This window comes from Monodon monoceros, unplaced genomic scaffold (genome assembly GCF_005190385.1).
Source record: "Monodon monoceros isolate NGI ecotype Baffin Bay Population unplaced genomic scaffold, NGI_Narwhal_1 Super_Scaffold_3, whole genome shotgun sequence".
Classification (NCBI taxonomy): Eukaryota; Metazoa; Chordata; class Mammalia; order Artiodactyla; family Monodontidae; genus Monodon; species Monodon monoceros.
This window is the reverse complement of record NW_021703780.1, coordinates 65,179,840-65,205,433: the sequence shown is the minus strand read 5'-3', so window position 1 is coordinate 65,205,433 and position 25,594 is coordinate 65,179,840. Positions and strand designations below refer to the sequence as shown.

Below are 25,594 nucleotides of genomic sequence, written 5' to 3'. Positions count from 1 at the left end.
AAGCCCTCTGGGAACAACCCTGGCAACCCCTGTTCCTGCTCTGAGGATCCACAGGCCCAGGTGGACCACTGCACTAAGCTCTGCAGGGGGCAGCCCAGGACCTAGCTATGCTGACCTCAGTCTCTGACCAGTCAAATGGGCACCAATGGTGGCCTCACCCTCCCTTCCAATCCAGCGGTGAGACCTGATCCGTGACTGCACCCTGCTGAACCTTGGTTTCCTCATCACGGAGATGATTAAAAACCCAGTCTGTGGGGTTGTGTGAGGATTAACACCAATAAATGTAAAGCAGCTGCTTGGGGCCTAGTGCCCAGCAGGAGCTCAAGATATGATGGCAAGGAGATGGAGGAGGAGGAGGAAGGCCCAGGGGGCTGCCCAGATACTTCACTCAGCTGCAAGGTCTGAGGGCAAACAAGGCCCAAGCAGCTCTAGCTCGGGGTTCACTCTAATCGCCCACGTAGCTTGGCCTCACACTGACCCCCAGGAATGGCAGACAAGACTATACCTGGAAAGCAAGGCAGGTTGGGGGTCTGCAGCTGATAAAGGGCTGGAGGCTGGGAGGCAAAGAAGAGACCTGGGTTTGAGCCCCAGCCCTGGCCTGCTGAGCCTTAATGTTCTCATTTGCACACAAGGATCTTTGTGGGTGCTTCAAGTCCCAATAATCTGCTCCTGGGGCTCAGTAGGCTGGGAAACCTGACCCCTCCATTGCCCTAGATGCATGCCCCAGGAGAGGGCTATAGACCCAGCGCAGCAGGGGGCAATACAGTGGCATCCCTCGCTCTGAAAGGCGAAGTCTCTGAGAGAGACCCCAGCCTCTGAGAAGGAGCGACCAGACAAGGCCTGCCTTCCGCTGGGCAGAGCTGCTCTGAGCCACCTCACCTCTCCGCTCAGTCACGGCCAAGGCCAGGTGGAAGCCAGCTCAGTCCAGGGCTCCCAGTGAGGCTGACGTAAGCTTCCCTTGCCTCTCCTACTCTGTGAACTGTAAAACTGGCTTTTCCCCACTGTTTCCCTATAGGATGATTGACAAGAGTATCTTGGAAGGGGAGTGGTCCCAGAATTTGAAGCTCTTACACATCGGATTCCTGGTTATGAGGCCAAAGATGCTAAAGGTTCCTTGGCAGGGTGCATAACCAGTTCTCTCAGGGAGGGATGAAAAGAGGAACCCCTGCTCTCCTCACAACTACCATCAGGGCTTCAAATGAGACCCAGATCTGTCCGCACACCCAAGGCTGTAGTTGGGCTAATATGGCTGACATCAGGGATAGGGTTGAAGGTTCCAGGTAGCCACTTCAGCTCTGGGGATCATGAAGCTGAGAATCCTAGGAATGACCCACTTCTAGCCCAGCCACACAGCCCAGCACAGGCTTGTAGCAGGAGCTGGGCACTGCCTGGGGGCTGGAAGGAGCCAAACCTCCATGGCTTACATGGAGGGATCACCTTGGAGTCAGGGGCTGCTGCACTCATTTCAGGCAGAGTACCTGCTCACCCTCACACCCTGTTCATTATCACACACTCCAGGGGTGCTGGGCCAGCCACGTGACTCCATGGGAGTCAGGACCAGGCTCGGATCCAGTCTCTGAGGTCCCCTCTGAGGGCCTGGGTGGCCCCCTTACCACTGGAGATAGACCATGGAGGCCAGCTTTGCTCTCTCCCCCTGATCCCAGTTCCATTCCCCACAGCTCCCAGTGCCTGGGCCAGCTTCTCTGGGTCCCACCCTGGGCAGTCTTCTAGTCTCTCACTCCAAGAAAGGGTCAGCTCTAGGGAGCCTGGGCAGCTCAGGTCTCTAGGTTGTGAAGGGTTTCCCACCCCCATCCCCACCCACCTCACTGCTCAGAGGAAAAGTGTTCAAAGCAATCTATCATGCACCTCAAAATCTTTCAATCTCTGCCTATTTCCAAATTCCAATTCCAAAGCCACTTCCATTTTTAGGTATTTGTTAGAGCAGCACTTCACTTCGGGTACCAAAATCCGTAACAGTATCCTATTGCTGCTACAACAAAATGACCACAAATTTAGTGTTTTTAAACAACAGCAATGTATCATCTTACAGTTCTGGAAGTCAGAAATCCAAAATCAGTTTTAAGAGGCTAAAATCAAGATATTGGCAAGCTGGCATTCTTTCTTAAGACTCTAGGGAAGAATCCATTCCCTTGCCTCTTCCAGCTTCTAGAGGCCATCTGTATTCCGTGGCTCATGGTCCTTCCTCCAGCAATGGCATCGCTTTGACCTCTGCTTCCACCATCACATCCCCTTCTCTGACACTCCTGCCTCCCTCTCATAAGGACCCCTGTGATTATATTGAGCCCACCTGAATAACCCAGGAGGATCTTTCCATCTCAAAATCCTTAAATCTGCAAAGTTCCTTTTGCCATGTAAGGTAACAAATTCACAGGTTTATGGGATTAGGACATGGGCATCTGTGGGGCCATTATTCTGCCTACTACAGGAGGGAGAAGATTGCTTTACCAGTCCCAATCCCCGCCCAGATGGCCTGTCCTAGGACTGGGGGGTTATGGGATTAGGACATGGGCATCTTTGGGGCCATTATTCTGCCTACTACAGGAGGGAGAAGATTGCTTTACCAGTCCCAATCCCTGCCCAGGTGGCCTGTCCTAGGACTGGGGAGTCATGAGGGGGGATCAGGCTGCTGTTCTGGCCAATGCTGGCTGGGGGCTGGCTGGGGGCTGGCCGGGGCCCAGAGCTCCAGGAAACCTGGCGCCTGCCCCTGCTGCAGAAAGGACGGCCTGTACTCGGCGTGGCCACTGTGCAGAGATCAGGTGCACTGTAGCCCAAGAAGTGGCTATGGCTCAACTTGAACTGCTGCCTGGCTCGGGTGGGAGGCTAAGCCCTCGTAGCTTCTTCTCCCTGCTGACCAGAATATGTGAGAGCTGCTGTCAGGTACAATGTGAGCCACATGGGAAATTCCAGCTCCATTCTAGAAAACGCATACACTGTTGGCTTACTGGTGGACATTTACTGAGCTTAGTGTATGCTAGACCCACATGGGACCCCAGAGAGAAGACAGAGACAGGAAGGCTTCCAAATGCATGAGACAGAATGTCATTGCTACTGGAAGAAGTGGGCTAGGGTCTGGTGGGGAGAACCCAGAGGTCAGATGGGTGGTCCAGAGGAGAGAGCATTTGTGTTGGAGCCTGAAGGAGAGGATTATCTGGACTAGAAGTGGTGAGCAAGAGCATTTCTGATGAATGCACAGCCTGGTCAAAGGGAAGGAGGGGAGTTTGAGGAATGGATAGCTCTGCAGGGAAGCTGGAGTATAGGGCAGTGGAAGAAAGAATCCAAAGATGGACAGGGAGGGACATGCTGGCCTACGTAGGTTAAAGCAGTTCTCAAAGCCAGTCAGCAGTGGAATACTCTGTTCTGATGGAAGCTTACTCAGAGCACTGATGAGGCTTTGGGAGGGCTCCCCAAGACCCCTCCCATAGTCATCCTCCCCTACCTCTTCAGATCTGGACTCTGCAGGACACGGAGACCACATTCAGGTCATGGGGAGCCAGCCAAGGGTTTAGAGCAGGGATTGGGAGAAGTTAATGGCCCAGGGTCCAGGTGGGGTTAGGGGAGAACAGAAAGGGTACATGTCAATAAAGCAGCTAGATGGGCCCCATGGGAAGAGCCATGGGCAGCTGGGAAAAGCATACAACTTGAGGCAAAGTGTCAGTTTCCTCAACTGTCAGAAGAGATGTAATTGCTCTTCCAGAGTACATCCATCAGGGACTCCTACACCCTTTGCCCTCGCTTGGGGCTCCAGCTGACAGAGGCTGGGTGGACATCAGGCACATCCCTCAAGACCTCAAGGGCCTGTAGAGCCTGGACTCCACCATCAGCCCCACATCCTCCTGCTGTTCTGTCTCCTGGGCTCCATGACACATGCTAAAGGAGGCAGCTCATCTCTGCTCCAGCCCCAGTAAGGAGGGAGGAGACAGGGCAGGTGAGGCTGGCTTTCCCTGGGCTGGAGCCACAGGCTGCTCTGGCCTGGACCTTGGGGCACTCAGGCCCTGGTGAAGAGGGAAAGGAGGGACTGAGGGGAGATCTGGCTGCCAGGCTACCAGCCTCTTGGTGGCTCCATCTCCAGAGGGCAGAGAGAAGTCAAGAGCCCAAGACTGAAATCCCTGCCTTCCCTTTTTTCCAGACTGCCATGTCTCTGCCTGACTCGTGTTGGTGCCAACCACAAGACACACACGAGGGTACAGCATCCTCCTTATGTCTGCCCTCCAAGGCAAGCAGTGAAAACGTTCACAGTGCCCCATGAAAGGTGAAACCCATGGTCTCTTCAAAATCATATTAAGATAAAGAAAGCACTTGGTCCCATTTCTCAGACTTAAAAGCCAAGGCTGACAGAGTTGAAGTCATCTACCCAAGGACATACCCTAGTGAGGGGCAGATGCCAGGATCTGCACCCAGGCTGGTGTAGCTCCAACACTGGAGCTTAACGTCCAAGCCCCAGTCAAGCCAGTGGCTGCAGGCTTGAAGCCCGGCCCTGCCAGTCCACTTGGCCTGCACCTCTTTCTCAGGGGAGTCAGGCCTCATGGGAGGAAGTTGTCCCCAAGGGTGCCTCCTGCTTCAGTGACCCCAACTATGCCTACACTGTCACTCCCCATTATTATTTATGTACTCTTGGGGAGCCATATCCACATGCTTGCCAAGGCCTGAAGCCAGGAGGGTGAGACCATCAGGGAAGCCATCAGTGGTTGAGGTGTGGGACAAGGAGGCAACAGACTGCTAGGTCAAGGCAGCTACCCTGAGATGCTGCGAAGAGAGCAAGAGCCCAAGGACACAGGTAGGAGAGGAAGGGCAATACTGGTGAGGCAGGCCAAGATCTGAGAGCACACGGGGGCTCTGAAAGCCCATGCCGCCTTTCCAGGTTCCTTTTGGAACAGCCATGGCTGGGAGTCCCTGGCTCCTCCTCAAAGGAAGCCATGGGCGGCTTGAGGTCCATGCAGCTGGGTCTGGGCAAGGAGCAAGATACGGTAGCCCTGGGAACTGCAATGTGGCCTCTGCTAAGGCAAATACAACCCCTAACCACAGCGAGGGAGTAGCTCAGGCCAGGTATGACTCCAGCAATAGACTCTCCCAAGGCAGGGACCTAACTTCCTATCTCCATTTGGCCTCCTCCCATCATGGGACCTCAGGCAGGCCATGTCTTCTGTTGCGGAGTCCCTGCCTGGGGAGTGGGCCCTTGAATACCAGCTACATACTTTACCTGACTGACTGAGATTAAAATGAGACTGCCATCTTGCACTGGCCTTGGAGCCAGAAAAGCCAGCTTCTCACAGGGAAGGGAGCTGCCCAAGGTCCCACTGCAAGACACAGCTCTAGAACCATCAGAGGCTGTCTACCATGGCTCCATGTCTGTCTACCATGGTGGCTCCATCAGAGGATGCTGTCTACCAGACACACTGCCTCTGGCCACTGCATCACCAGGTCAGGCCTCTGAAAGTGCTGGGTTGGGGGGATGGGAGGGGAGACCAACAGAATGAGTCAGCCTAGTCTGCCATGTTCCTTGAGACCCACCCTGATGCAGGCTAACACCAGCACCTGCCAACCTGGAGGTTTCCTGTCGCTGTGGACAGAAGGGCCTTTGGGCCTCCCGGCAGCCACCAGCCTGCAGACCAGAGCTAGGGTGGAGGTCAAAACCTGGTGCCCACTCTGTCTCAGCTTCTCACTCTCCCCAGCTCCAACCAGGGACAGATGGGTTTTCAGAAACCCCAAGGCTTGGAAGGAATGTTTTAGCTCAAAACTATGGGAATAAAAAGTAAACACAAGCCCTGCTCCCCACACCACCAGCTGGGGCCTGCCAGCCAGCCCTGCAAAGGCAGAAGGAAGCTCTTACCCCCAGCACTGCCTAAGGGCAAGGGGTCAGGGGACCCACAAATCACAATATCAAAACATTAGGTCACCACTTGCTGGTCTCTCGCCACTTTATTGGCCGTATCTCCCAACATCCCTAGAGCAATTCCACCCACAGAGACAAAGCAACCTGCCTTGGCTACACTGACACGATGGGGCCAGACTGGGAATCCGGTCTGCTGAGCTCCTAAGCTGGATTGTGGGTGCTCTTGCTCTTTGCTGGCCCAGGAAGGACACCCCCGCCCTCGTGCCTACTCCCAAGTCTCCTAGAAATGTAGAGCATGGAGAATCACAAAGCCACGGGAAATGCCACAAACATCTGGGGTTCTGGAAGGCACCATCCACCTCCCTCCAAGTAGCATTCCAGGTAGAAATGTCAGCCAGGCACTCTGGCAGGTTGGGGCCCTGGCCAGGCATCCACAGGGCAACCATGCTGTGGCCCACACCTCCTGATATGTAGGAACCGGGGCCTAAGGAGACAGGGACAAGGGGCCAGTTACTGCCTGAGCCCTGGGGAATGAGCAGGGGGTGGGAACCGCATGCTTGCCCCACAGCCAGAGCTGTGATAGTCTGAGTGGAAGGACCAGCATGGCTGTGGGGACTGGGGGGAGGGTAGAGTCTCACCTCCCACAGAAGTCCCTGCGCACAGCCACAAGATTGAGGGACAGGTCAGGCTGGCTCTGAAGCCAGCTGCCGACGAGCTCTGGGTGTCTTGGGTCCACTTCCAAGAAGATGCTTCTAGGTGGGGGAGAAATGGGTCAGCTCAGCTGGGCAGGGCTGGACCTGCATTTCTGGGTTGTCCCAGCAGGGAGGGGTGGAGGCAGAATGACACCCAGGGCAGGCCCAGTACATACTGGGAGGGGAGGAGGCTGTTGAGGTCAGACTCAGGAAACACCCCATCCATACCCAGAGTCCTTCAGGAGCCGAGGTGCCAGGGCCAGGATGTGAGTAATGATGTCCATGCCCTCCTCCCCACCGTCCAGGGCTAGTGGATCTTCATAGCTGAAGGGGAAAACAGTGAGAGCTAAGGGCCTGGGATGGGGTATCTGAAAAGTATGGAGAAGCTGACCAGGACTTCCACAAAGAAGGCTCTGTGGAACTTACACTCTGGGCTGAGAAGAAAGTCTGAGGACCCCGAATGATGGCAGCTCTGATTCCCCTACCTCCTACAGGCAGCCCCCTACCAGGCAGTGCTGGGCATGCTCAGCGAATCCCATTGACTGACTACCCCCAGGGCATGAGGGTCTCCCCACAACAAGGATATTCCTATTCTTGGCTTGGGGAGGCATAGAGCTGGCCCTGACCACTCCTGAGAGCCAGGAATTTGGAAGCCAGCACCCTGACACTCACTACCACTGCCTCATCCAGAGGCTGCTGGGCTACCCCTGGTTCTCAGACCGTTTGAGAACAGGATGGTTCAGTGCAAAGCCTGGAGTAGAGTCTTAGTCCCAGCTTTCCAGCTAAGCCCCCACACAATCTTGGACAAGGTCCCTTCCCTCTCTGGGCCTCAGTCTTCTGGAAAATGATGCACCCATCTGACCACCTTCTATGTGTTGTATACTGTAGTCTGATATTTTAGTCATTAGTGAGTCCTCCCCATGGCCCGGCAAAGCTCTACCACTCCCCTTTCAGAGGCAGGAAACTGAGGCTCAGAGAGGTTCAGTGGTCTTAAGTGGGAAGGCAGATGCTGAACCAAAGTAGGTCTGTGGGTTCCAGAGTGAGCCTCTCTTTCAACACCACTGCCCCGTTCAGCCCCCCGGCTTCCCCATCCCTCCCGATAGTATGGTCCTCCAGGGCAGACCCATCCCATTAGGCCTTCTCAGGCCTGACCACCCTGGTCTACCCCACACCTGAGGATCTCAGGGGCCAGCTTCTCCATGTCCCGGTGGAAGACGTAGGGAGGGTTGCTGACGACCAGGTCCACAGGGCCCCAGGGTAGAAGATGTGCCCAGCTCCCATCTGTGGTCAAAGGGAACACACAGCAGAGAATGGGAGGTAAAGGGTAGAAGCTCCACGCACTGCTATGTCCCTTGGGTAATCCCTCTCCCCAAACCACAACTTAGGCCTATCTCTGGACCCAATAAACTAGACTTCTAGATTAGTGCCCAGCGTCCCCAGCCAGCAGCCTGGCTGGGAGTGTGTATGCTCTGACGTGGCAGTTCTCCCCCTGGAGTGTCCTTGCCTTCTCTCCTTCCTATCAAAAACCTCCTCAATAAGCAAGACTCAGATCAAGTGCCACTTTCAGGCAGCCATCTCTGATTGCCTGACAAAGCAAGCGCCTCTGTTCTCTGCCACCCTGCTGGCCTTGCCACACTCTGCCTCGTAGCCAACATGGACTGAGTGTATGGAGGGCAAGCCTGGCCTCAGTCAGTTGATTCCTAGTGGCTCTGTTTACTGGCCCCACCCTGCATCAGGTATCACACTCCATGGAGGGTGCACATGAAGCTCAAGGATGCTGTGGGCATGTGATAGAGCCAGAGCTGGAGCCAGAACTCTGCGGGTACTCTGTAAAGGATGCAGCCAAGTCATGCTGTGCCTGGGCCAGGCGGGGGCGGGCAGACACTCAAGTATTTTGGTCCCAAAGGCTATCTCTTGAGCTTCTGCTTACTTCCTGACAACAAACAAGCCCTAGTTAAATTCATTAATTATGGGGGATACGAAAGGTAAGAAAGATCCTGTGGCTGGTCCCTTCATGGGTCAGGTCAGCCCAGGAGGTGTGTGTGTGTGTGTGTGTGTGTAAGCCATCCCTCTATCTCTGCAGACTGCTTCATCCACCCATCAGCATCTGGACCCAGGATCCCCACCCAGGGAAGATGGGTGGGGAAAGTACCTAAGGTCACATCGAAGGGGATGATCCGAATCCTGTCCTGCAACCGAAACCTGGAGAGATAGGAAAGTAAAGGTGAGCATGGGGAGGGGGAGAGGGGGTGGGAGCAGGGGTGGGGACAGACTCCTACCCTTGGCTACAAAGAACGGGAGAATAAACCCTTCTTGGACCAGCAAGACACCTGGTGTCCATTGTCCATTTGTAACCCTGTGGGACCTACGCCAGGCCTCCCCCACTGCCTCCTCCTTCTTGGGGGTGGACATCGGCGGGTTTGATACCTGGATAGAGGTTGAGAGCAGGCCCCAAAGTCTGACTCCCCCTACCCTGACCGTCTGCACCCAAGCCCCCCTACCTCTGAGCATTCTCATGGGCCAGGCAGATGGCGGCTTCTCCCTTGTCCACAGCAATGACTCGGCTCTGCCCCAAGAACAAACAAAAGGTACGTGGGAGACAGGGTGTTTGGAAAGGCCAGGCCTGGGGACCAGAGCCCTCTTCCAACCCTCTGCTAGAAGAGGAGGGAAATACTCAGTAGCTTTTCTTCCTCTGCGGTCAGGGTCTGGCCAGATGGAAGGGGATGGGACTTAAAGGCTGTGACCATGGTGGGCTGGGGCAGCTCTGTCTTCCTCCTATTTTCAGTCATTTCCTCTCAAGTAATTCTAGCAGAGTGGGTTGGGGAGGGATCAGCAGGAAGGACAGTAAGTGCCAGTCACAGTCTACCCAGGGTGGGGTGGAGGGATGCATAGGGGGCTCACCTGGGGGAGCTTGCTCAGCAGGCTGAGGGAAATGGCTCCTGATCCACAGCCCACCTCCAGGATGAGTGGGCCACCTTGAGCTCCCACCACACGGGGCCCTTGGGTCACCTCCTCCAGCACCCATTCAACCAGCTCCTGCAAGGGAGATAGATCCTGATCAGAGTTGGTGCTGACCTGACTCCTGTGGGTCTTGGCACAGAGGGCCAAGCATAGTTAGCCCCTGTGTGAATGTAGAATGGGGATGGTTAAAGCCAGACTGAACTTCGTTGTCAGCTGCGGCCATGGGCAGGTCACGCTGCCTCTCCATGCCTCCGCTTCCCCATCTGTAAACTTGAGCACAGTTGAGAATAACCCACCTCATTGGGGGCAGGTGGAGATTTAACAGAAGCACATTCATGAAGCACTTATCTCATGCCTGGTACATGGTAAGTGTTCAGTAAGCCTCAGCTAATCCTTTTACAGACATCCTCTTGTTTTGTGCTTACAGCAATGTTAAGAATCATACTTAATGGTCCCTGGCCAACCCCTCTGTGCCTGGCCCTGCTTCCGGAGGTTTCCCTGTATTAATCTGTTAGACCCTCATGAGGAAAGTGAGGTCCAGGGGTCAAGGCCCCACTGGGAACCTGGCCTGCAGCTCATGGTGGCCAAGAATCAGGGGCCAGTGTGTCCCCAGCTTCCTCACAGCCCCCCCAGAGAGGCTCCCAGGTCAAAGGGACAGGAAATTCCCTCCATGGAGGGGCAGGGGGATGACAGCCCTACCTGAGCCCCATATCTGAAGGGGGCTGTGGCACACACAGGGCATGGGGTAAGTGGGCATGGCATGGGAAGAGGTGCCTAACTGCACTGTACCTGCCTTGGTGGCAGGGGGACACTTTCAGACACTGTCACTTTAGAAACAACAGTTTCAAGTCTGACCCACCCATCTGTCACCTGAAGACTGTGCATGGAAGCCAATATAGGGTGAGGGTGGAGGGCCGCTGCTGTGCATTGGCCAAAATGTTTCTAAACAGCAGTAGAGTGGGGGCCCAAGTAGCCAGGTATGGAGCCAGGGAACCAGGGAAAGGGCATGGAGCTATGGAGCAGGGAAAGGGCAGTCCCTCAAAGGGACCCGCCCTTTGGATGAGGGTAGGAAAGGTCCCCCTAGAGGCTGAGGATTCCTGGGGTTCCAGGCAGGGCTGGCTCAGGGAATGAGGGGAAGAGTCAGGAAGTAGGTGTTTCCTTCATCTGAAAGAGATCTACTTCCTCCAGGCTCTCTCTACCATGACCTTCCTCACTGTGGGCCTAAGGTCTAGGATGGGGTGTGCTTCTCCCACCAAACTGAATGCTCCATGATGTGAAGACCAGGAATCTAACCCGTCATGGCATGTCCCACACGGGCAGGGCTTGGCCCACAGAGCGGCCTCTTGGCTACTTCCCAAGTGCTGGGCAAGCTCTCAGTGGCCACAGGAAGCTACCCTGAGCCTCAGACCCGCAGCTTCCCCCAAGCCCCAGTGTCAACAGTTAGGCCCCGATAGAGCAGAGGGCTCCAGATCACTCAGACTCATTTTCCGCATAAGCTGCTCAGTGCTGAGTCCCCAGAAGTATTTCATCCTTCATCCCAACCCGGGAGCAAAGTTCACCTGTCCCCAGGGTAGCAAGTCCAAGGCAGGTGGAACTTGGCCAGTGGGTCCAACCTTTTCTGTTCCAAGCCCCTTCTGCACCAAACAAGCTACTGCCTATGAGTGAGACAGACCCTCTCCAGCCAGAGAGGGCTTCCCCTCACTCCTTCCCACCAGCCCTGTACCAGGCACCACTGGAGAACTGGAGTGCTGGCAGCAAGCTGCGCCCACAGCATTGAGACCAGCACAGAGCCAGCAGTCTAGGGCTGTGGCTTGGAGCCTGCGGTCACAGTGGCGAGTCCACATAATAAGTGGCCAGCTGAAACTTGTCAGGGGCATGAACTTCTCTTGGTTTCCTGACCACAGACAGACCTACCCTGGCTGGAGAATGACCCCTTAGTCAACCACACTGGCCAGCCACCTCAGAGAGACATCCTGACATCAGAGGCACACACCACATGTGTGAATGGCTACCCTGGTCAGGGCATGAAGATGAGAGACTGGGCCCCCACTGCCACCAGTGCCCCTTGGCCTCCCCCTTACCCTCCAGATCCGGGGAAGATTATCTTGGCTGTAGGACCACTTCGGGTTTTGGCAGGGGCGGGGTAGGGATGGAGACCACTCCCAGCAAGTCCAGAAACTCTCTTCCTCACCTAGTAAAGAGTGTCCTCAGCCTAGAGTTGGTGGCTCCTTGGGGGAAGCTGAAAATCGAGCTGGTTACAGGCCCAGGGCACTTTTCCCAGGCGAACATGGGGAGAATCCAAGAACACTGCAGGGTCGGAGCAGAGGGGAACGTGGGAAGGAGGCAAAGAGCAGGCAGCTGTCGGCTCTGCCTGGAGCCACTGCCTCAACAGGACTCCACACCCCTTAAGAGGCTGGCGCAAGGCCTCAGCAGGACCTGAGTGCCATCAGGACCCTCATTAGGATTACATTCTTGATGAGGCAGCCCCAAGAAGGCAGCATTGCCTCCCTCAAGCTAATCACAGACAAGGCACTGAGCCTCCCACACCTCACAGAGCCTCACCTCGCCAAGCTGGGCAAGAATGGCTCACACTTCCAGCCTTGGTTTTCCCACTGTACACACTGCCAGTCCAGGGACTGAGCCACCTCCCCATCCCCAGAGAAAACCCAACTGGTCAGGCCACACACCACCTACAACTTTGCATTTCAGAATTCTGCACCCATCATCAGAAACCACCCTTCAATGGATGGAGAGAACGCAAGCACCACGGTCCCTCCCTTGCACTAATTCTCCCCACTCCCCACCACAGGCCACGTCCTCTCAAGTTCTTGGTAAGGCACTCCCCAATGCGGCTTCACATTGGGGCAACCTGGTAAATTCTGAGAAACGTCTGTACAGTGAGGCGAGGACTTGGCCTCCCAACCGCAGCCTCCCTCCTCTCCCCCACCCCTTATAGCAGAGCTGCTCTCCTGGCCCAGACCCACCCAGGAAAGGGGGGACCCTCACATGGGAGCCGGAAGTCCACACCCAACACTCAGAACCCTGGAACACATGGTTGGTGCCAGGTCAGCTCTGAGGGGACTCAAAGGTCATCGCGGTAGCTTCCCTCCCATGCCCTGACCCTTGGCAGCCTCAGGGGATGGTGAGTGACCTCCTGGCCAGAGGTCGCATGCTTGGAGGGGCCACAGGTTGGCCTCCCAAAAGTCTGCAGGTAGCAGGCTATATCCTGCTCTGGGTCTCTGCACCTATCCAGCTCATCCAATCCCAGATGGTTCAGCCCCTTGTAAGGTATGGGGCCCTGACGCAGGAGACAGGATGTCTTGAGTGCTGCCCCCATGCTCCCTACCTTGACATCCCTGTGACTTCAGCAAGGTCTCAGACTCCCTACTGTCCCTGCCCTGACACTGGGCATTAAGGCAAGGACCTGGCCTCCCAACCACATGATGCAGGGGGCAAGTGGGGTCAGAGGGCTTCTTGGCTGAGGGAGAGAGGCTGGGAAAGTGAGAAGGGGCTCTGGGTCCCTGGCTGGGACAGGTGGATGAGGCCTGGTATTTCCCAAGAATGTGTGTGCCTTTCTGGAAACACCCCTTCTCAGAACGTGGTGCGCTCTGGCTTGCCCACCAGCCCCCACCCACATACCCCTCCACCTGCTCTGCTCTCTCTGGCTCCCAGCCCTGCCACCTACAAGGTCATGGGGAAGCCCAAGAAGGGCCATAGAAAGCATTTCTCCCAAGACTAGGGTGTCGCACCTACCCACAGCATGCTGGGACCATACACTTCCCAGTCCTAGTAATTTGAGAAACACAGGTGATTACCTGACTAGATAGTGGATGTAATAGGTAAAAGGTCCCAACCAGTTCCCTGGTCTGGAGGCCCAACCCTCTCATCATCTGGGCCCAGAGGGGGCAGTGACCTACCCAAGGTCACAAAGCTGTACCAGGCTTCCAGATGTCCAGCTGGAGCCCTCTCCACTTCGCCCATGCCTCCTGAGGAAGAGAAGGGCACTTGTTTCCCATGGGTTGGGTAGGCTATGGGCCCATGGGACAGCTCCTAGGGAAATGACAGGAACCGGCTGAGTACTTGGTGGGCAGCACTAGTTGGGGCATCTTGAGCCACTGCCAGCCTAGCGGCTGGGGCAGTGGCTTGGCAAGTGGCTTGGGAAGTGAGGATAGTCAAGGAGGTGAGCAGGAGACCTCTTTCCTCTTGGCCCCACCTACTCAGCCAGCCAGGAAGGGCGCTGCCTCTAAAGGACAGCAGTCATGGGGCTCCAGCGCCCCCTGGTGGAACTCTGGGACAAGACAGGTGCCCTGAGCCCCCTTCATTCCCATCCTGCCCAGTCCTGATGGCACACCTACCTCTGTTTCTGGCCGAGGGATAAACACTGGGGGTGCCATCTTCAGACTGAGGCCCTGAAAGTCCCACTCACCAAGGATGTACTGCACAGGCATCCTGCAGAGGGGGCAGCAGGGTGATCATCAGTGCCAGCACCTGGACCAACAAGACCATGTCTGGGTTGGGATACCACTTGTGGCCAAAAGTGTCGGGTAGGGTCATGTCTCCTACGCCCCAGAACTCCTAGCCAAGACCTTCCTTCCCTCCCTTCTTCCTATTTACTACCATGATCCCTCTCTCATCACTCTCTCATCCCAACACCTCCCTAGTCCTTGGACACTTTCTTCCTCCCTGACCATGAACTTGGTGGAGCTGAAGGAAGCTGGACCCTGCTCCCCACACAGAGCCCTCTGGTTTGGCCTATGGTGCTCACCTTTGCAATCGGTAGCTACTCAGCTCCTGGACATACTGTAACTGCCAAGGGGTCAGGGGCTGGGTCCAAAGTCCTGGCCTCAGGCTCTGAAACTGCACCACAGAGAATGTGAGTGGCTGGCTCCCCTGACCCAGGTTTCTTTTGTAGACAATGCCAGTGGGTCCAACACTGGCCACCTTGGTGATCCCTGAACCCCTAGTGCCTGGCACACACTGTAATAGTTTGTTGGATGAATGAATAAGTATCTGCCTAAGACATTCCTCCAGAAAAATCCCATCATTCTCAGCTCAGCACTCTCAGTGGAATGGAAAAGCCTGGATGTCTCTTCCCCAGAGTCCTCCCTCCCCCCATTTCCTGCCCTCTTGACAACACTGCACTTAACTGTTTTGGCTCCAAGGACATGAGCCACGATGTACTCACTGGATTCCCGGGCCTCAGGGATGCCCCTTTTCTCAAATACTACTGTCCAGTGGCTGACCAGTTCTGTGGCACTCAACATCCGAGCCGGAGGCAGATGGGGTTGCTGTGAGCTGAAGGTGCAGCCCCAAATGCCTCCCCTCCACCCCAGGCCAGATAGGAGGGCCCTCAGCATTCTGCCCCGATGTTCCACATCTCAGGGAAAGGATCCCTTGAGTACTTCCCCAAGGTCCCCAAATCTTTCTCGTGATGTCAGCTGCTGAGGATGGTGGCTGGCCTCAGCCGGATAGAGATGGAGAAGGTCACAGGCTCTGGCTCCTCAGCATGGCTCTGGTCCTCAGATGTGGCTGCCCTAGAATAGGGAAGGAGAACCAGGAGAGTAGCTGAGACTTGTGGGACCCACTCCTCTCTGACCTGTTGCCTGAGAGAGGGCATGCTCTTGCTCTGTCGCCTCTTTGACTCCATTTTAGACCCTCACCCACCTATCTGAGTTTTCTTGTCTTGGTCAGTGACATTTTCTTCATGTTTTTGGCTCAAGTGATCTGAACCCATAGCTCAGTCCCTACTAATAAATGGGCTGGTGTGGATCAGGGCCCAGGCTCGGGGGTTGGACAGATCTATCTGACCCAGAGGGTGTGACCTTGGGAAAGTCATTATTTCTGTGTTTCAGTTTCCTCGTCCATAAAATGGGGAAAATAACACAAACTCCACGGTGAGCAGTGCATCGGTCAATGAATATCAAGGGCCTGGGAGCCAGCTCAACACGTAGAGGAACTCAATTTTATATGCTCTTGACTAATATTACTAGGAGGAGGAGACCACCCTTGCTTGGGAGCTTTGCTTTTGACATTTTGCATGCACTGTCATTGATCTGTATGCTGAAAATCACCCCTCCACCCAATTTAACCCATAGTCCTAAACACCAGCATAAACTTCCAGGTAAAAAATTGACAATTTCTGTTAATTTTATATGCAAGTTATCACAAACAAATTTAACTGAAGGTTTAAAACCAGCGGTCTCCTTTCCTCTTACAGAGACCAGGGTTCAAACTAGCCTTTACTGAACACCTGCTAGGTGCCGCTCTTCAGAGACAAACAGAGAGGAAAATGAGACTCCGAGACTGGAAGCAACTTGCCCAAAGTCACCCAGCTAGGTACTGTCCCAGTCAAGACACAAGTCCTTTGGACTCCAGAGGCAGCTCTGTCTACCAGAGCGCCGCCCAGGGAGGAGCCGAGGCCTGAAGTCAAAGGCGCAGCTTCCCTCTCAGTTTCGCACCGCGAGGTCGCCTCTCCACAAGCCTGTTTCTCCATCTGTACAACGGGGGTACAGACTTTTTAAGGAAGGCTGCCAGAGCTCTGACGAACTCGAGGTCTCGAGGGTGTTACGCATACCTGCCTGAGAAGCTTCCCCACTCGCCCGCCAGCCTGAAGAAACTGCCGCAGGCTCGGCTCCCGGACATGCGTGACCCGCGGTAAGCTCCCTCCGACGCTCTGCTTCCGGGGTTGGCGCAACTGAGGAAGGGCTCGGGCGGACCCCGTCGCCCAGCTCCAGAGTTCCTAGAGCCGATGTGTTCCACCTCGGAAGCCCCTGCGTCCAGTGAGGGCTATGAACGCCACGCCCACTACGTCCAAAGGCCCACTGGCGGGAAAGTGCGTGGTTGGGAGTAGGGTTGCTCCCTGGGGGCCTGGACCGGACGGTCTTCCTGAAGGTCGAGGCAGGGATAAGCCTGCGGTGACAGCTCCGAGATGACGTTTGGGTACCCGGCCGGGAGGTGTGTAGCCAGCCCGAACGGAGGCATGTCACCAGCCGGCTCTGAATTCGAGAGTTGGGGCGCGATGCCCAGGGGCCTGGTCTAACGTAGGCTGTGTGGTGGTAGAGCGGCACATGGGCGGATCCCAGTGTTGGGGGCGGGCACTAATTTGGGGGGTGGCACCCAGTGTCCAGGACCTGGGGTTCAGGTGGCAACTGGACCCCAGGGCCGCTCTTGACCCTCTAGCTCCCATTTTCGAGCAGGGAGCTCGAAACTGGAAGTAGTAGACCAGGGTTTGAATCCTGACTCATCGTGAGGCTTTGTCCATGTGCCCCTCTGTGGGCCTCAGTCGCTCCAATAAAATTCATGGCAGTGTTTCGAAAAGTATGGCCTGCCAATGCCACGCCCTCGCCCCCTAATCTATTGTTAACTAGATCACTGTTGACTAAACTACTATGAAGCATGCAGTTTCCCGGGCTCCATCCCAGACCCGGGGATCTGTATTTGTAACAAGCTACTCCGGTGATCCCCATAAGCTCCTTTAAAAACCTGAGGATTAGAAGGCTCCTCTCCAGAGATGATCGAGCTCTGGATTGGAGGGGTGTGTGTAGGCTTGCTTGGGTCCAGGTGTCCAATAATACCACTCCTGTAATAAAAATACCATCCCGCCCCCCAACTTCTCTGAAGATGTCTCATTTCTAGCCTGGGATGGGTATCGTTTAACAAGAGCCCTCACACCAGAGCCCATCTGAGCAGGAAGCTGAGACCCAGGGAAGAGAAGCATCTTGCTCTAGGTCACTAAGCTAGTGGAGGGTCGAACCGGAGTTCAATGCAGACTCAAGGACTCCTAGTCAAGTGATCTCCCCAAATTTGTGTCCACCTGCGTTTGCGGAGCCCGACTCTGTCCTGGCGGAGATGGAGCCCAGAGTAGCCGGAGACCAGAGTTGTAGCCCTTAGGAAGGCCTGGCCACCCACCGTCCCCCTCCCGACTCTGGCACAGTCCACGGGCAGTGAGGAGTGGTCTCCAAGACCTGCGACCTGGCTCCCCCTCTTGCTGGGGGCAGAGTCAGATCCGAGCGGCAGGCCAGCGGGCCAATGCAGGGCAGGCTCTGGGCCTGACAGCCAATCCGGGGCCGGGGGCACGGAGCTGGCAGGGAGGAGAGGAGCTGGAGCGTCGCGGAGCCGTGAGGCTGCTCGCCTCAGCCCCACCCCCGAGGTGGGTCCCGGCCGGCCAGTCCCTGTCCAGGCTGGCAGAACAGGCACTCTCGGCTGTGGGCGGTGTGACGTCGCTGGCCCAGCCCAGGGAGGTCCTCCCAGGGCGCCCAGGGAGGGCGGACCTTGGGTCGGACCCGCCGCCCCCAATCCCGGGGCCTGGGGGTCCCCCTCACCTTGCCCCGGCCTCCTGCCAGTCGCCACCACCCCTAGCCTCTCCCGCTGAGTTCGGCGCCCCAGAGAGGATTAAGTAAGTGCTGAGGTCGCCGCTTCTGTGCAAGAATGGAGGAATCACAGAGTCGCGAAGGTGGGGTTGGGGATTGGGGCAGGGAGGACTGATGAACCTGGTGGAGAATGGTATGCGGGTTCTTGGAGGTGGTGGTACCCACCCCTTTCTCTCTGGCTTCCTTCTCTTGCCCTTTGGACCATGAGGCATTCCTGAACAATGATGAGCAGAGCCCCTTCTCTCCTTTGGAGGGAAGAATAAACAGAGCCCCAGAGCAAGTATTAAGGGTCTGGCCCAAGGTCACATCTGGGGTCAGCGGCAGAGCCAAGAAAGAACCTGGGACTCCTGACGTGCCCAGCCTAGCTAGAGGAGGAGGACAGAGAGGGACGATGAGCTTCTCCCATCCCATGTTTCTGTGCCAGCCTTGCTTCTTCCTAAGAGGCCATCACTGGTGTGTGCACACCTCACACACACCCATACACCTGCACAGGGAGGCATCCCACATACACCCGTGAGCTAGCGCAGAGGTGTGTATGCAGCCATGAGCTGTGCATCTCTCCTATCCCTCGGCCTTCCCTTCTGCAGTTTGGCTAGGACCCCTTCCCACCCTGCCTTACCCAGGGCCTTTTGGCCTAGGAAGGCCAAAGTCACAGCTTAGACTGGGCACATCACCCACCCTCTGCTCCCAGGGGAGGAGGGAAGGGGAAGAGAAGGCATCTCAGAGTGGGAGCTCCATCCCTGCCTCTGAAGATACGCTCCCCTTGATTTTCTCCTAGTCCCTGGCAGCCCCTATAGGGAGTTCAATGACCCAAGAGCCTACAGAGAAAGCCTACCAGAGGACCTGACTTTGGCCTCTCTCTCCTTCCTGTCTTCTGGTCTTGCCACACATGTCCCTGCCCTTACTCCAAGCACAAGCTGGACCACACAGCAGGCTGGGTCCAGGGGCTTCTGGGGCTCCCCTTTCCCAACTGGAGTGGCCAGAGGGAGAAGATCTAACATTTATTGGGTACTTGCTGTGGATGAGGGTTGTACGGAGCTAAGTCATTTCTAGGAACTTGTTCATTCTGATATTTCAGTGACCCTATGACCCTTTCTGTGAGGGAGTGTTCTTAATACCCCTACCTTAGACTCAGGAAAACTGAGACATGGAGAGGTGGAGTGACTTGCCTAGGGTCACCCAGTTAAGTGGCTGAACCGGGATTCAAAGACAAGCCTATCTGACTTTCGTGCAAGTGTTTTCCTCCAGGAAAGGAAAAAGCTGCAGTATTTTTTTCTCCAAGCAGGAGGTGAGGGGTGTGGGGGGCAGGAAGTAAGAAGGTGAGCAGTGTGGGGAGTAGGGGCTGGGGGTGGGGAATGAACTTTTTCTTTCAAACCTCCCCGCTACTTTTCACATCCTCCAAGTATGATCACTATGATCATCTTACCCACAAAGAGGGGGCAGGGCTTCATTTTCATGTTCCTAAATCCACATGGGATCCATAGATATATAAAGCACATGTCCTGATGTTCCCTGAACTTGCCCTTGCCCTCAAACTTTTATTTCCCCTGTGCCTTCAGAACTTAGGGGGACTTCATCTCCTCACAGAGTCCCATCCTCAGCCTCATGTTTTTTATTTTTTCCTTTCCAACACCCAGGGAGGCAGGGAGCTCTCTTTATCCAAGGACGTGGCCCCCTGTATGGGTAGTGGGGGCCACAGGCTGGGACACCCCTGCTGTCAGAAGTGAGTGAGCAGGTTGACTGACCACAAGCAGTCCCTCAGCATGAGCATGGACTCCAGGATCCCATCTGCTAGGAGCTGGATCAGCAGCCACCCACCCACCTCTGAACCTGACCTGGAGCCTGCCACAGATGGGCCAGCTTCTGAGACCACCACACTCGGCCCAGAAGCCACCAGCTTTAATGACACCAGAATCCCTGACGTGGCTGGTGGCACAGCCGGCGTGGGCACAATGCTTCTGTCCTTTGGGATCATCACAGTGATTGGCCTGGCTGTGGCCATGGTGAGAGCTGGGGCAGGCTGGGGCTGGCCCAGATGGCCCTCACTTGGCAGAGGGCTATCACTGTTTAGATTTTAGAGGATCTAATCGGAACACAATTGTCTGTTAGTGATAGTACAATCCCTTCCTTCCCCAGAGATTTGTTTATTGGGGTCCAGAGACCAGAGAAGCTGCCTCCAATTGGAAGAACCAGAAAAGGTTCTGAGGAATACATGGCATTTTGAGTTGGGCCATGAAGGCCACGTAGGAGTTGGGGAGGAGGGTGTTGCAGGTGGAGGGTCCTGATGGGCAAACGTTTGGAGGCAGACAGGAGGTACCTGTGAGCAGCAAGCAGGACAGTGAGGCAAGTGAGCGTGGGGATGCAATAGGAGTAGAGGCCAGCAGGCAATTGGGATAGATCGTGGGCTGTAGAGTCCAAATGGGATGCTTTGGGCATGGCAGGCTGCTGGCAATGTTCATTCATTCATTCACTTGGCAATTATTTACTGGGCACCTGCCCTGGACCGAGCCTTCGGGACCCCAGGGACTAGGAAGAAAAAGTCCTGCCCTGCAGTTCTTACAGGGAGTGAGAGATAGGTAAAACCAAGGGTGCCAAGGGAAGCCCGTAGGGACTGGATTAGGGAACTGGGTGGGAGTTAGGGGGACTTCCTAGGCTGGGTGGTCAGGGACAACTAAGGAGACAACATTAGAGCTAAGACATCACAGTGGAGGCCTGGCCCCAGCGTCATGAGAAGGGCAGAGTTGGGCAGACATCAGGGCAGAGGTGAGCTGGGGTGAGGACTGCAGGTGTCCCCTGAGAGTGGATATGATGCTTCCAGATCTGGTATCTACCTCTGAAGATATGGACTCTCCCCTGGGAATTCCCTGGCAGTCCAATGGTTAGGACTCAGTGCTTTAACTGCCGTGGCCCCAGGTTCAATCCCTGGTCAGGGAACTAGGATCTCAAGTTGTGCAGCGTGGACAAAAAAAAAAAAGATATGGACTCTCCTCTTAAGATGATACATGGACACTCAGAATGTCACCGAGGGCCCATTGGAGATTGCGAGGACTGAGATCTGGAAGGGTGAGAGGTGTACCTGAGGTCCCCCAGCAGGCCCGGCAATGGTGGCATTCTGCCTGCTGCCCCTCACAGGCTCTGACGGCTGGCCTTAGACTCAGGAGCATGTTGCTGTGACAAATAGGGCTGGATGATCCATTCATGGCTGGAGCTGCTGGTAAAACAGGGTCACCATATGGGCCCCACAGGCTCCGGATTGCTGCCAGGGAACAACTGCTGGCCAGCGGGCAGAGCCAGGATGCAACACACAGAGTGAGGCCGGGGCCTGAGCAGTCTCCTGGGGCAGGAGTGAGGCAGAATACCGGTGTTTGGCACCCATGTGGTGGCTAAGCAGGCTGAGACACCCTAACCTCAGGGGCAGAGCAGGGCCTAGAAACTGCCTTTGTCACTCTTGGCCAAAGATTTTGTCCTGGGAACTTGGGAAGACTTCCTTACTCTTCATTCTGGAGGAATATTCGGAGGGCCACGGTGGATGGCCTCATCACCAAACACGGAGAGGTAGGGAAGTTGTGGGGCAAAGGCAGTGGAGGGCAGGAAACAGCTCCTGGGCAGGGGTCAGGTCTGGAGATGTTCCTTAAGTACTACTTCCTCTCCCCTCATGCCAACCCTGAGCCAGGCCATGCTGGGTGCAAGGAGGAACAAATCAGTGCCAGGCCGTGTGCCTCACGTAGGAAGAACAGTGGGGGAGGGCTTCCTGGAAGAGGTGGGGCTGCAGCTGGACAGTGAAGTTACGTAAGGAAGATTTGGAAAGGAAGGTATTTGCAGGGAGGGTGTTAGTAGTTGGGGCAGAGGGAGCAGCAAGGGCGAGGGGTGGAGATTGGTTCTAGCCTCTCTTAAAGATCCTTCTGTATCACAGGGCAGGCAGGAGGGCTGAGAGGCGAGGGAGTACAGTGTGCTGGGGCTGGAGCTGCTGCTTCAGGGCAGGCAGGGGCTATGCCAGAGACCTGGAGCTCCTGTTGCATCCCACCCACAAGAGAGCAAGGGGCATGCCAACATGTGACCTCCTGGAGGGGATGGGGGAGCAAGGGGCACTGCAGTTTCTTTCCGCCTTTGGGGTCCCCCAGGAATGAGCAGCAGGAGGAGCTCTGGGTCAGGCTGGAAACAAACCAGATTCAAGCTGTGAATGGGCCACAAAGAGTATAGGAGCCACAGGGGGTTTGGGACAGACTCTAGGGACATGGCTTTCCCCCAAGCAGAAGAAGTCACGCTCCTGGTAGTCAAAAAACACCAGTTGAGGGATGAGCGAGATGGTGGCAGAGGTCCCTGGAGTTCCTGCTCCAGGTCCTGCAGAGGTCCCCAAGTCTCACCCCCTTCCTTCCTCCCCTGAGTGCTTTGTACCAGGATTTCCTGCTCTAGCCGGGAGCTCTTGGGTCTCAGATGTTTTCTCAGGCTGCCTAGGCCTTTATCTTCAAGTCATTATGATGGGGGTTAGGACCCAGTGGTCTTCCTAGGTTCCTCCAGCATCAGGGTTCAGGAATGTGGTCTAGGCTGATGTCCAGGGGCTCAGACCCTCCTCCTCAGCCCCTGAGGGCCATCAGCCTCCCATGGAAACCCCAGGAAGCCAGCCCAGAGCCTTGCCTAGAGTCACTGCCCTGCAGTGTCTGCCCACTGCCTATCCTCTGTTCTTTTTGCCCATACATGGGGAGAAAATTTGGTCCTGGGGACAGCTGAGAGGAGGGCTCTCAGCCACCACCACTTCAGCCCTGAGGAGTCCGAGGCAGGCACTGAGTGGCTGGAGCCACAGTCAGTTTTGGCAGGGGTGGGCCCACGCGTCCCTAGGCCAGGCTTACCTGTGTGGTCTTCCCAGGCTGGCCTTCTCCCCACCTCTGAGTTCGGGCACTGTCAGCATCTAATAAACGTCAAATGGAAGCACAAATTTAGGATGTATGTGTCCCTGGGATGGGGTCGCTGAGGACATGGGGACCTATAGTTCTCCCGTTCATCAGCCTCAGCATGTCCCCTGTCCCGAGGGACTGCTGGATTAATTAGGGCCTCCTTTCCTGGCCATTTGATGCTGCTCCTTCTCTTGCAGGTTTTGTACATCAGGAAGAAGAAGAGGTAACTCCCCATCTGCCACCCAAGACTCCAGCCCGTGGGCAATGCTGGGCTGGACTCCAGGGGACGTGGGTGGGAAAGGAGAGTCCCTCCACCATGAGGGTCCCTCTCCCTAGTGAAGGAGTCAGGGCCTCTTCTGCCCACTCGGGGTTGGGGGTAACCATTTTCCCCTGGGGAGGGCTGAGCCACCCTTGCCCTGCTGCCCTGAGCTAATGGCTACTGACTCCCCTTTCCCCACCCCGGCCCCTCAGAGGCTGGGGATCGCACAAGGCCCTGGCTTAGGCAGTCCCCATGGCTCTCATGGATGATAGCTCTGTGGCCCATGGCCCCATCTGGTCCCAGGAGTGGGTAACTATCCCTCCCAGGCCACCCATACAAGAGGTAGAGCTAGTACTGTATGTGCAAAAATGTCTTTCATTGAACCCCAGGGGAAATTTTAGGACCCTAAACATGGTGGTGTCAGCTGGTCAGCAGGCAGCAGCACCTGGAGAGCTGGTGGGAGCGGAAGGGCCTGCCCTGCCTGCAGCAGTCTCTGCCCCCACCCCCCAGGCTGGAGAAGCTGCGCCACCAGCTCATGCCTATGTACAACTTCGACCCCACGGAGGAGCAAGATGAACTGGAGCGGGAGCTGCTGGAGCACGGGCGGGACACTGCCTCCGTGCAGGCCGCCACCGCTGTGCAGGCCACGCTGGCCAAGGTGGGCACTGACCAGGCTCCTCCACTCAGCCTGCAGCCTGTTTGTGGCTCTTCCACCCCCACCCTCCCTCCTTTCCCATGTAGCTTTCTAGCACCTGCCATGTGGTCAAGTGGCAGCTATCGGGTATATGGATTTTGTCAGGTTTGTTTAGAAACTAGTAGAATTGCTCCTCGGCCACCCACAGGCTTACTGCACAAGGCCAGGCCAGGGCAGCCCTGGGATCCAGGCTGGCTCTGTCCTGATAGCCTGGTCACCTTGGAAGCTCCGTTGGCCTCTCTGAGCCTCAGTTTTCTCATCTGCAAGTGAAAATCCTGATTCTTGCCTCAGGTATGCCCCCTCAAACTAGGGGGAAAGCAGAAGACTCACGGGAGGGATTGTTGGGGGGCTGAGACCCTGGGTTCTTCTGCTTCCTGAGATCCCAGTCCTGAGTGAGTTGTGACTGGCATCAGATTCTGGGGCAGTGGCACCTCTGAGTAGATTGGTGGGTTCCTAGTAGCTGGCAGACCCCAGGCAGGTGCAGACCCTAGCCGGACTCACCTCCCATGTCCAAAGTGCTGGGTACCTGTGTGGTTATCCTGCCAGAGTCACTGGGCTGCCTGGCCACTTGCCACCGGTCCCTGAAATCCCCAGGGGCCAGAGCACCATGAGGAGGCCTGGTCTCCCCCTGACCCATGATGCCCCTTTGCATCCCTCCTTGCCTTGACTGCACAGGTTGCTAGGGAACCTGGCTCCACAGCAGCAGAATTAAGAGACTGGGCTCAGGAAGAGTCCAGGCTGAGAGTCCCCTGGTTTTGCTACCAGTTCTTTGTCACCTGGATCAGGACTCATTCCCCCTTGGGATATTCAGGAAATTGGGCTGAGAACCTTGGTCCACCCAGCGCTTGGGACTACTGACTATTTGACGGTTGTTTCCTGTGCATCTCCCTTGTGCCAGCCCTTGTGCCCGGGCTTTGGGGCTTGGGGGTACAGAGGTGAATACCCTCTGCTGGGAGAGGTCAGTACATGCATAATTAATGCAGGCCCTGGGACCTAGGTTAAGTGCTGCAACTGGCTGAGGTGGCAGGGCAAGCTGGGGATGGCTGGGGGGAGGAGTCATCTGAGCCAGGTCGTATTTCTTGGCTGAGCTTGTGGGAGGGCATTCCAGGCAGAAGACATAGCTGGTGCCAAGCACACGTGGGCACCAGAGGGTGGAGGGGACTGGGCCAGAGAGTGCATGGCCTTGGTCAAGGTCCCTGATGCCCCTTACTGTCTCTCTGCAGACCACTCTCCCCTCTCAGGGCCCAATGCAGAGGCCCAGCCGGCTGGTGTTCACCGATGTAGCCAATGCCATCCACGCGTGAGGACCCCGGGACAGGCCTGGACCTCTGATGAAAACACCTGCCACAGTGCCCTCAGCTGCCAACTCCGAGATCATTAGGACCTCCTCTCAGGACCTGCCCTGCCAAGGCCTCAGCTATTTTGAGGACCCAGCTGCTGACCCTCCAGGCTCTAAAAGAGGCCCTGGCCAGGTTGGGCATATGGCCACTGATATCCCCTGACCTGAGGGCCCTGGAATGCAGAGCATCCCTCATAAGGCTTCCTTATGCTGGCTGGCTTCCTTGTGCCCTTCCCAGACCCCTCACATCAGGGTCTTCTCCTCTAATGTGGAGGAAATGGGGGGAGATGTGGGATGGGAGGGGGAAGGGAAGGAGAGTAGGGGGGTCCCCATCCATCAGGGAGAGACATATCTTTGGAATCTGGAGTCTCCTCTGGGGTGGGGAGAGGCAGCCACCCAGGTCACAGACACATGGTATGGTGGTACACTGGGAGAGGCTCAGGGATAGAGCTGAAACTGCCCAGTGGGCAAGGATGCCAGCAGGAGGACTGCTCATACCCAAGGTCAGTCCAAATTACAGGGATCCATGAGGTCTTC

General features: G+C 56.1%; 2 protein-coding genes across 5 annotated transcripts; one reads left to right on the top strand and one right to left on the bottom strand.

The window, feature by feature from the left end:
• Positions 1–1,837: 1,837 nt before the first annotated feature.
• HEMK1 (HemK methyltransferase family member 1) lies at positions 1,838–16,174 on the bottom strand. Of its 3 annotated transcripts, none has more exons than XM_029241901.1 (11): positions 16,079–16,174; positions 14,652–15,038; positions 14,270–14,361; positions 13,860–13,953; positions 9,445–9,579; positions 9,045–9,109; positions 8,696–8,745; positions 7,716–7,824; positions 6,772–6,867; positions 6,490–6,603; positions 1,838–6,335 (listed from the first exon to the last, which is right to left on the bottom strand). In XM_029241901.1, exons 2-11 carry the CDS (start codon positions 14,859–14,861, stop codon positions 6,242–6,244), a joined length of 1,059 nt encoding a protein of 352 aa, XP_029097734.1. In that variant the 5' UTR covers positions 14,862–15,038; positions 16,079–16,174; the 3' UTR covers positions 1,838–6,241. The 3 variants fall into 3 exon arrangements, with proteins under 3 accessions (XP_029097734.1, XP_029097735.1, XP_029097736.1); XM_029241902.1 differs by having other exon boundaries at positions 6,490–6,600; XM_029241903.1 differs by lacking the exon at positions 1,838–6,335 and having other exon boundaries at positions 6,559–6,603; positions 6,720–6,867.
• Positions 16,175–17,708: 1,534 nt separating this feature from the next.
• CUNH3orf18 (chromosome unknown C3orf18 homolog) lies at positions 17,709–25,334 on the top strand. Of its 2 annotated transcripts, none has more exons than XM_029243380.1 (5): positions 17,709–17,899; positions 19,511–19,876; positions 22,963–22,988; positions 23,535–23,682; positions 24,942–25,083. In XM_029243380.1, exons 2-5 carry the CDS (start codon positions 19,637–19,639, stop codon positions 25,020–25,022), a joined length of 495 nt encoding a protein of 164 aa, XP_029099213.1. In that variant the 5' UTR covers positions 17,709–17,899; positions 19,511–19,636; the 3' UTR covers positions 25,023–25,083. The 2 variants fall into 2 exon arrangements, with proteins under 2 accessions (XP_029099213.1, XP_029099214.1); XM_029243381.1 differs by having other exon boundaries at positions 17,770–17,956; positions 24,942–25,334.
• The last annotated feature ends 260 nt before the right edge of the window (positions 25,335–25,594 follow it).

Coding starts and splice junctions, on each gene's coding strand:
- CUNH3orf18 (XM_029243381.1), top strand. CDS start 19,637: ATGAGCATGGACTCCAGGATCCCATCTGCTAGGAGCTGGATCAGCAGC. Junction 22,989..23,534: donor TACATCAGGAAGAAGAAGAG/GTAACTCCCCAT, acceptor CCCACCCCCCAG/GCTGGAGAAGCTGCGCCACC. Junction 23,683..24,941: donor TGCAGGCCACGCTGGCCAAG/GTGGGCACTGAC, acceptor GTCTCTCTGCAG/ACCACTCTCCCCTCTCAGGG.
- HEMK1 (XM_029241901.1), bottom strand. CDS start 14,861: ATGCTGAGGGCCCTCCTATCTGGCCTGGGGTGGAGGGGAGGCATTTGG. Junction 9,580..13,859: donor TCCCTCGGCCAGAAACAGAG/GTAGGTGTGCCA, acceptor TCTCCCTTGCAG/GAGCTGGTTGAATGGGTGCT. Junction 6,868..7,715: donor CTGGCCCCTGAGATCCTCAG/GTGTGGGGTAGA, acceptor TTTCCCCTTCAG/CTATGAAGATCCACTAGCCC.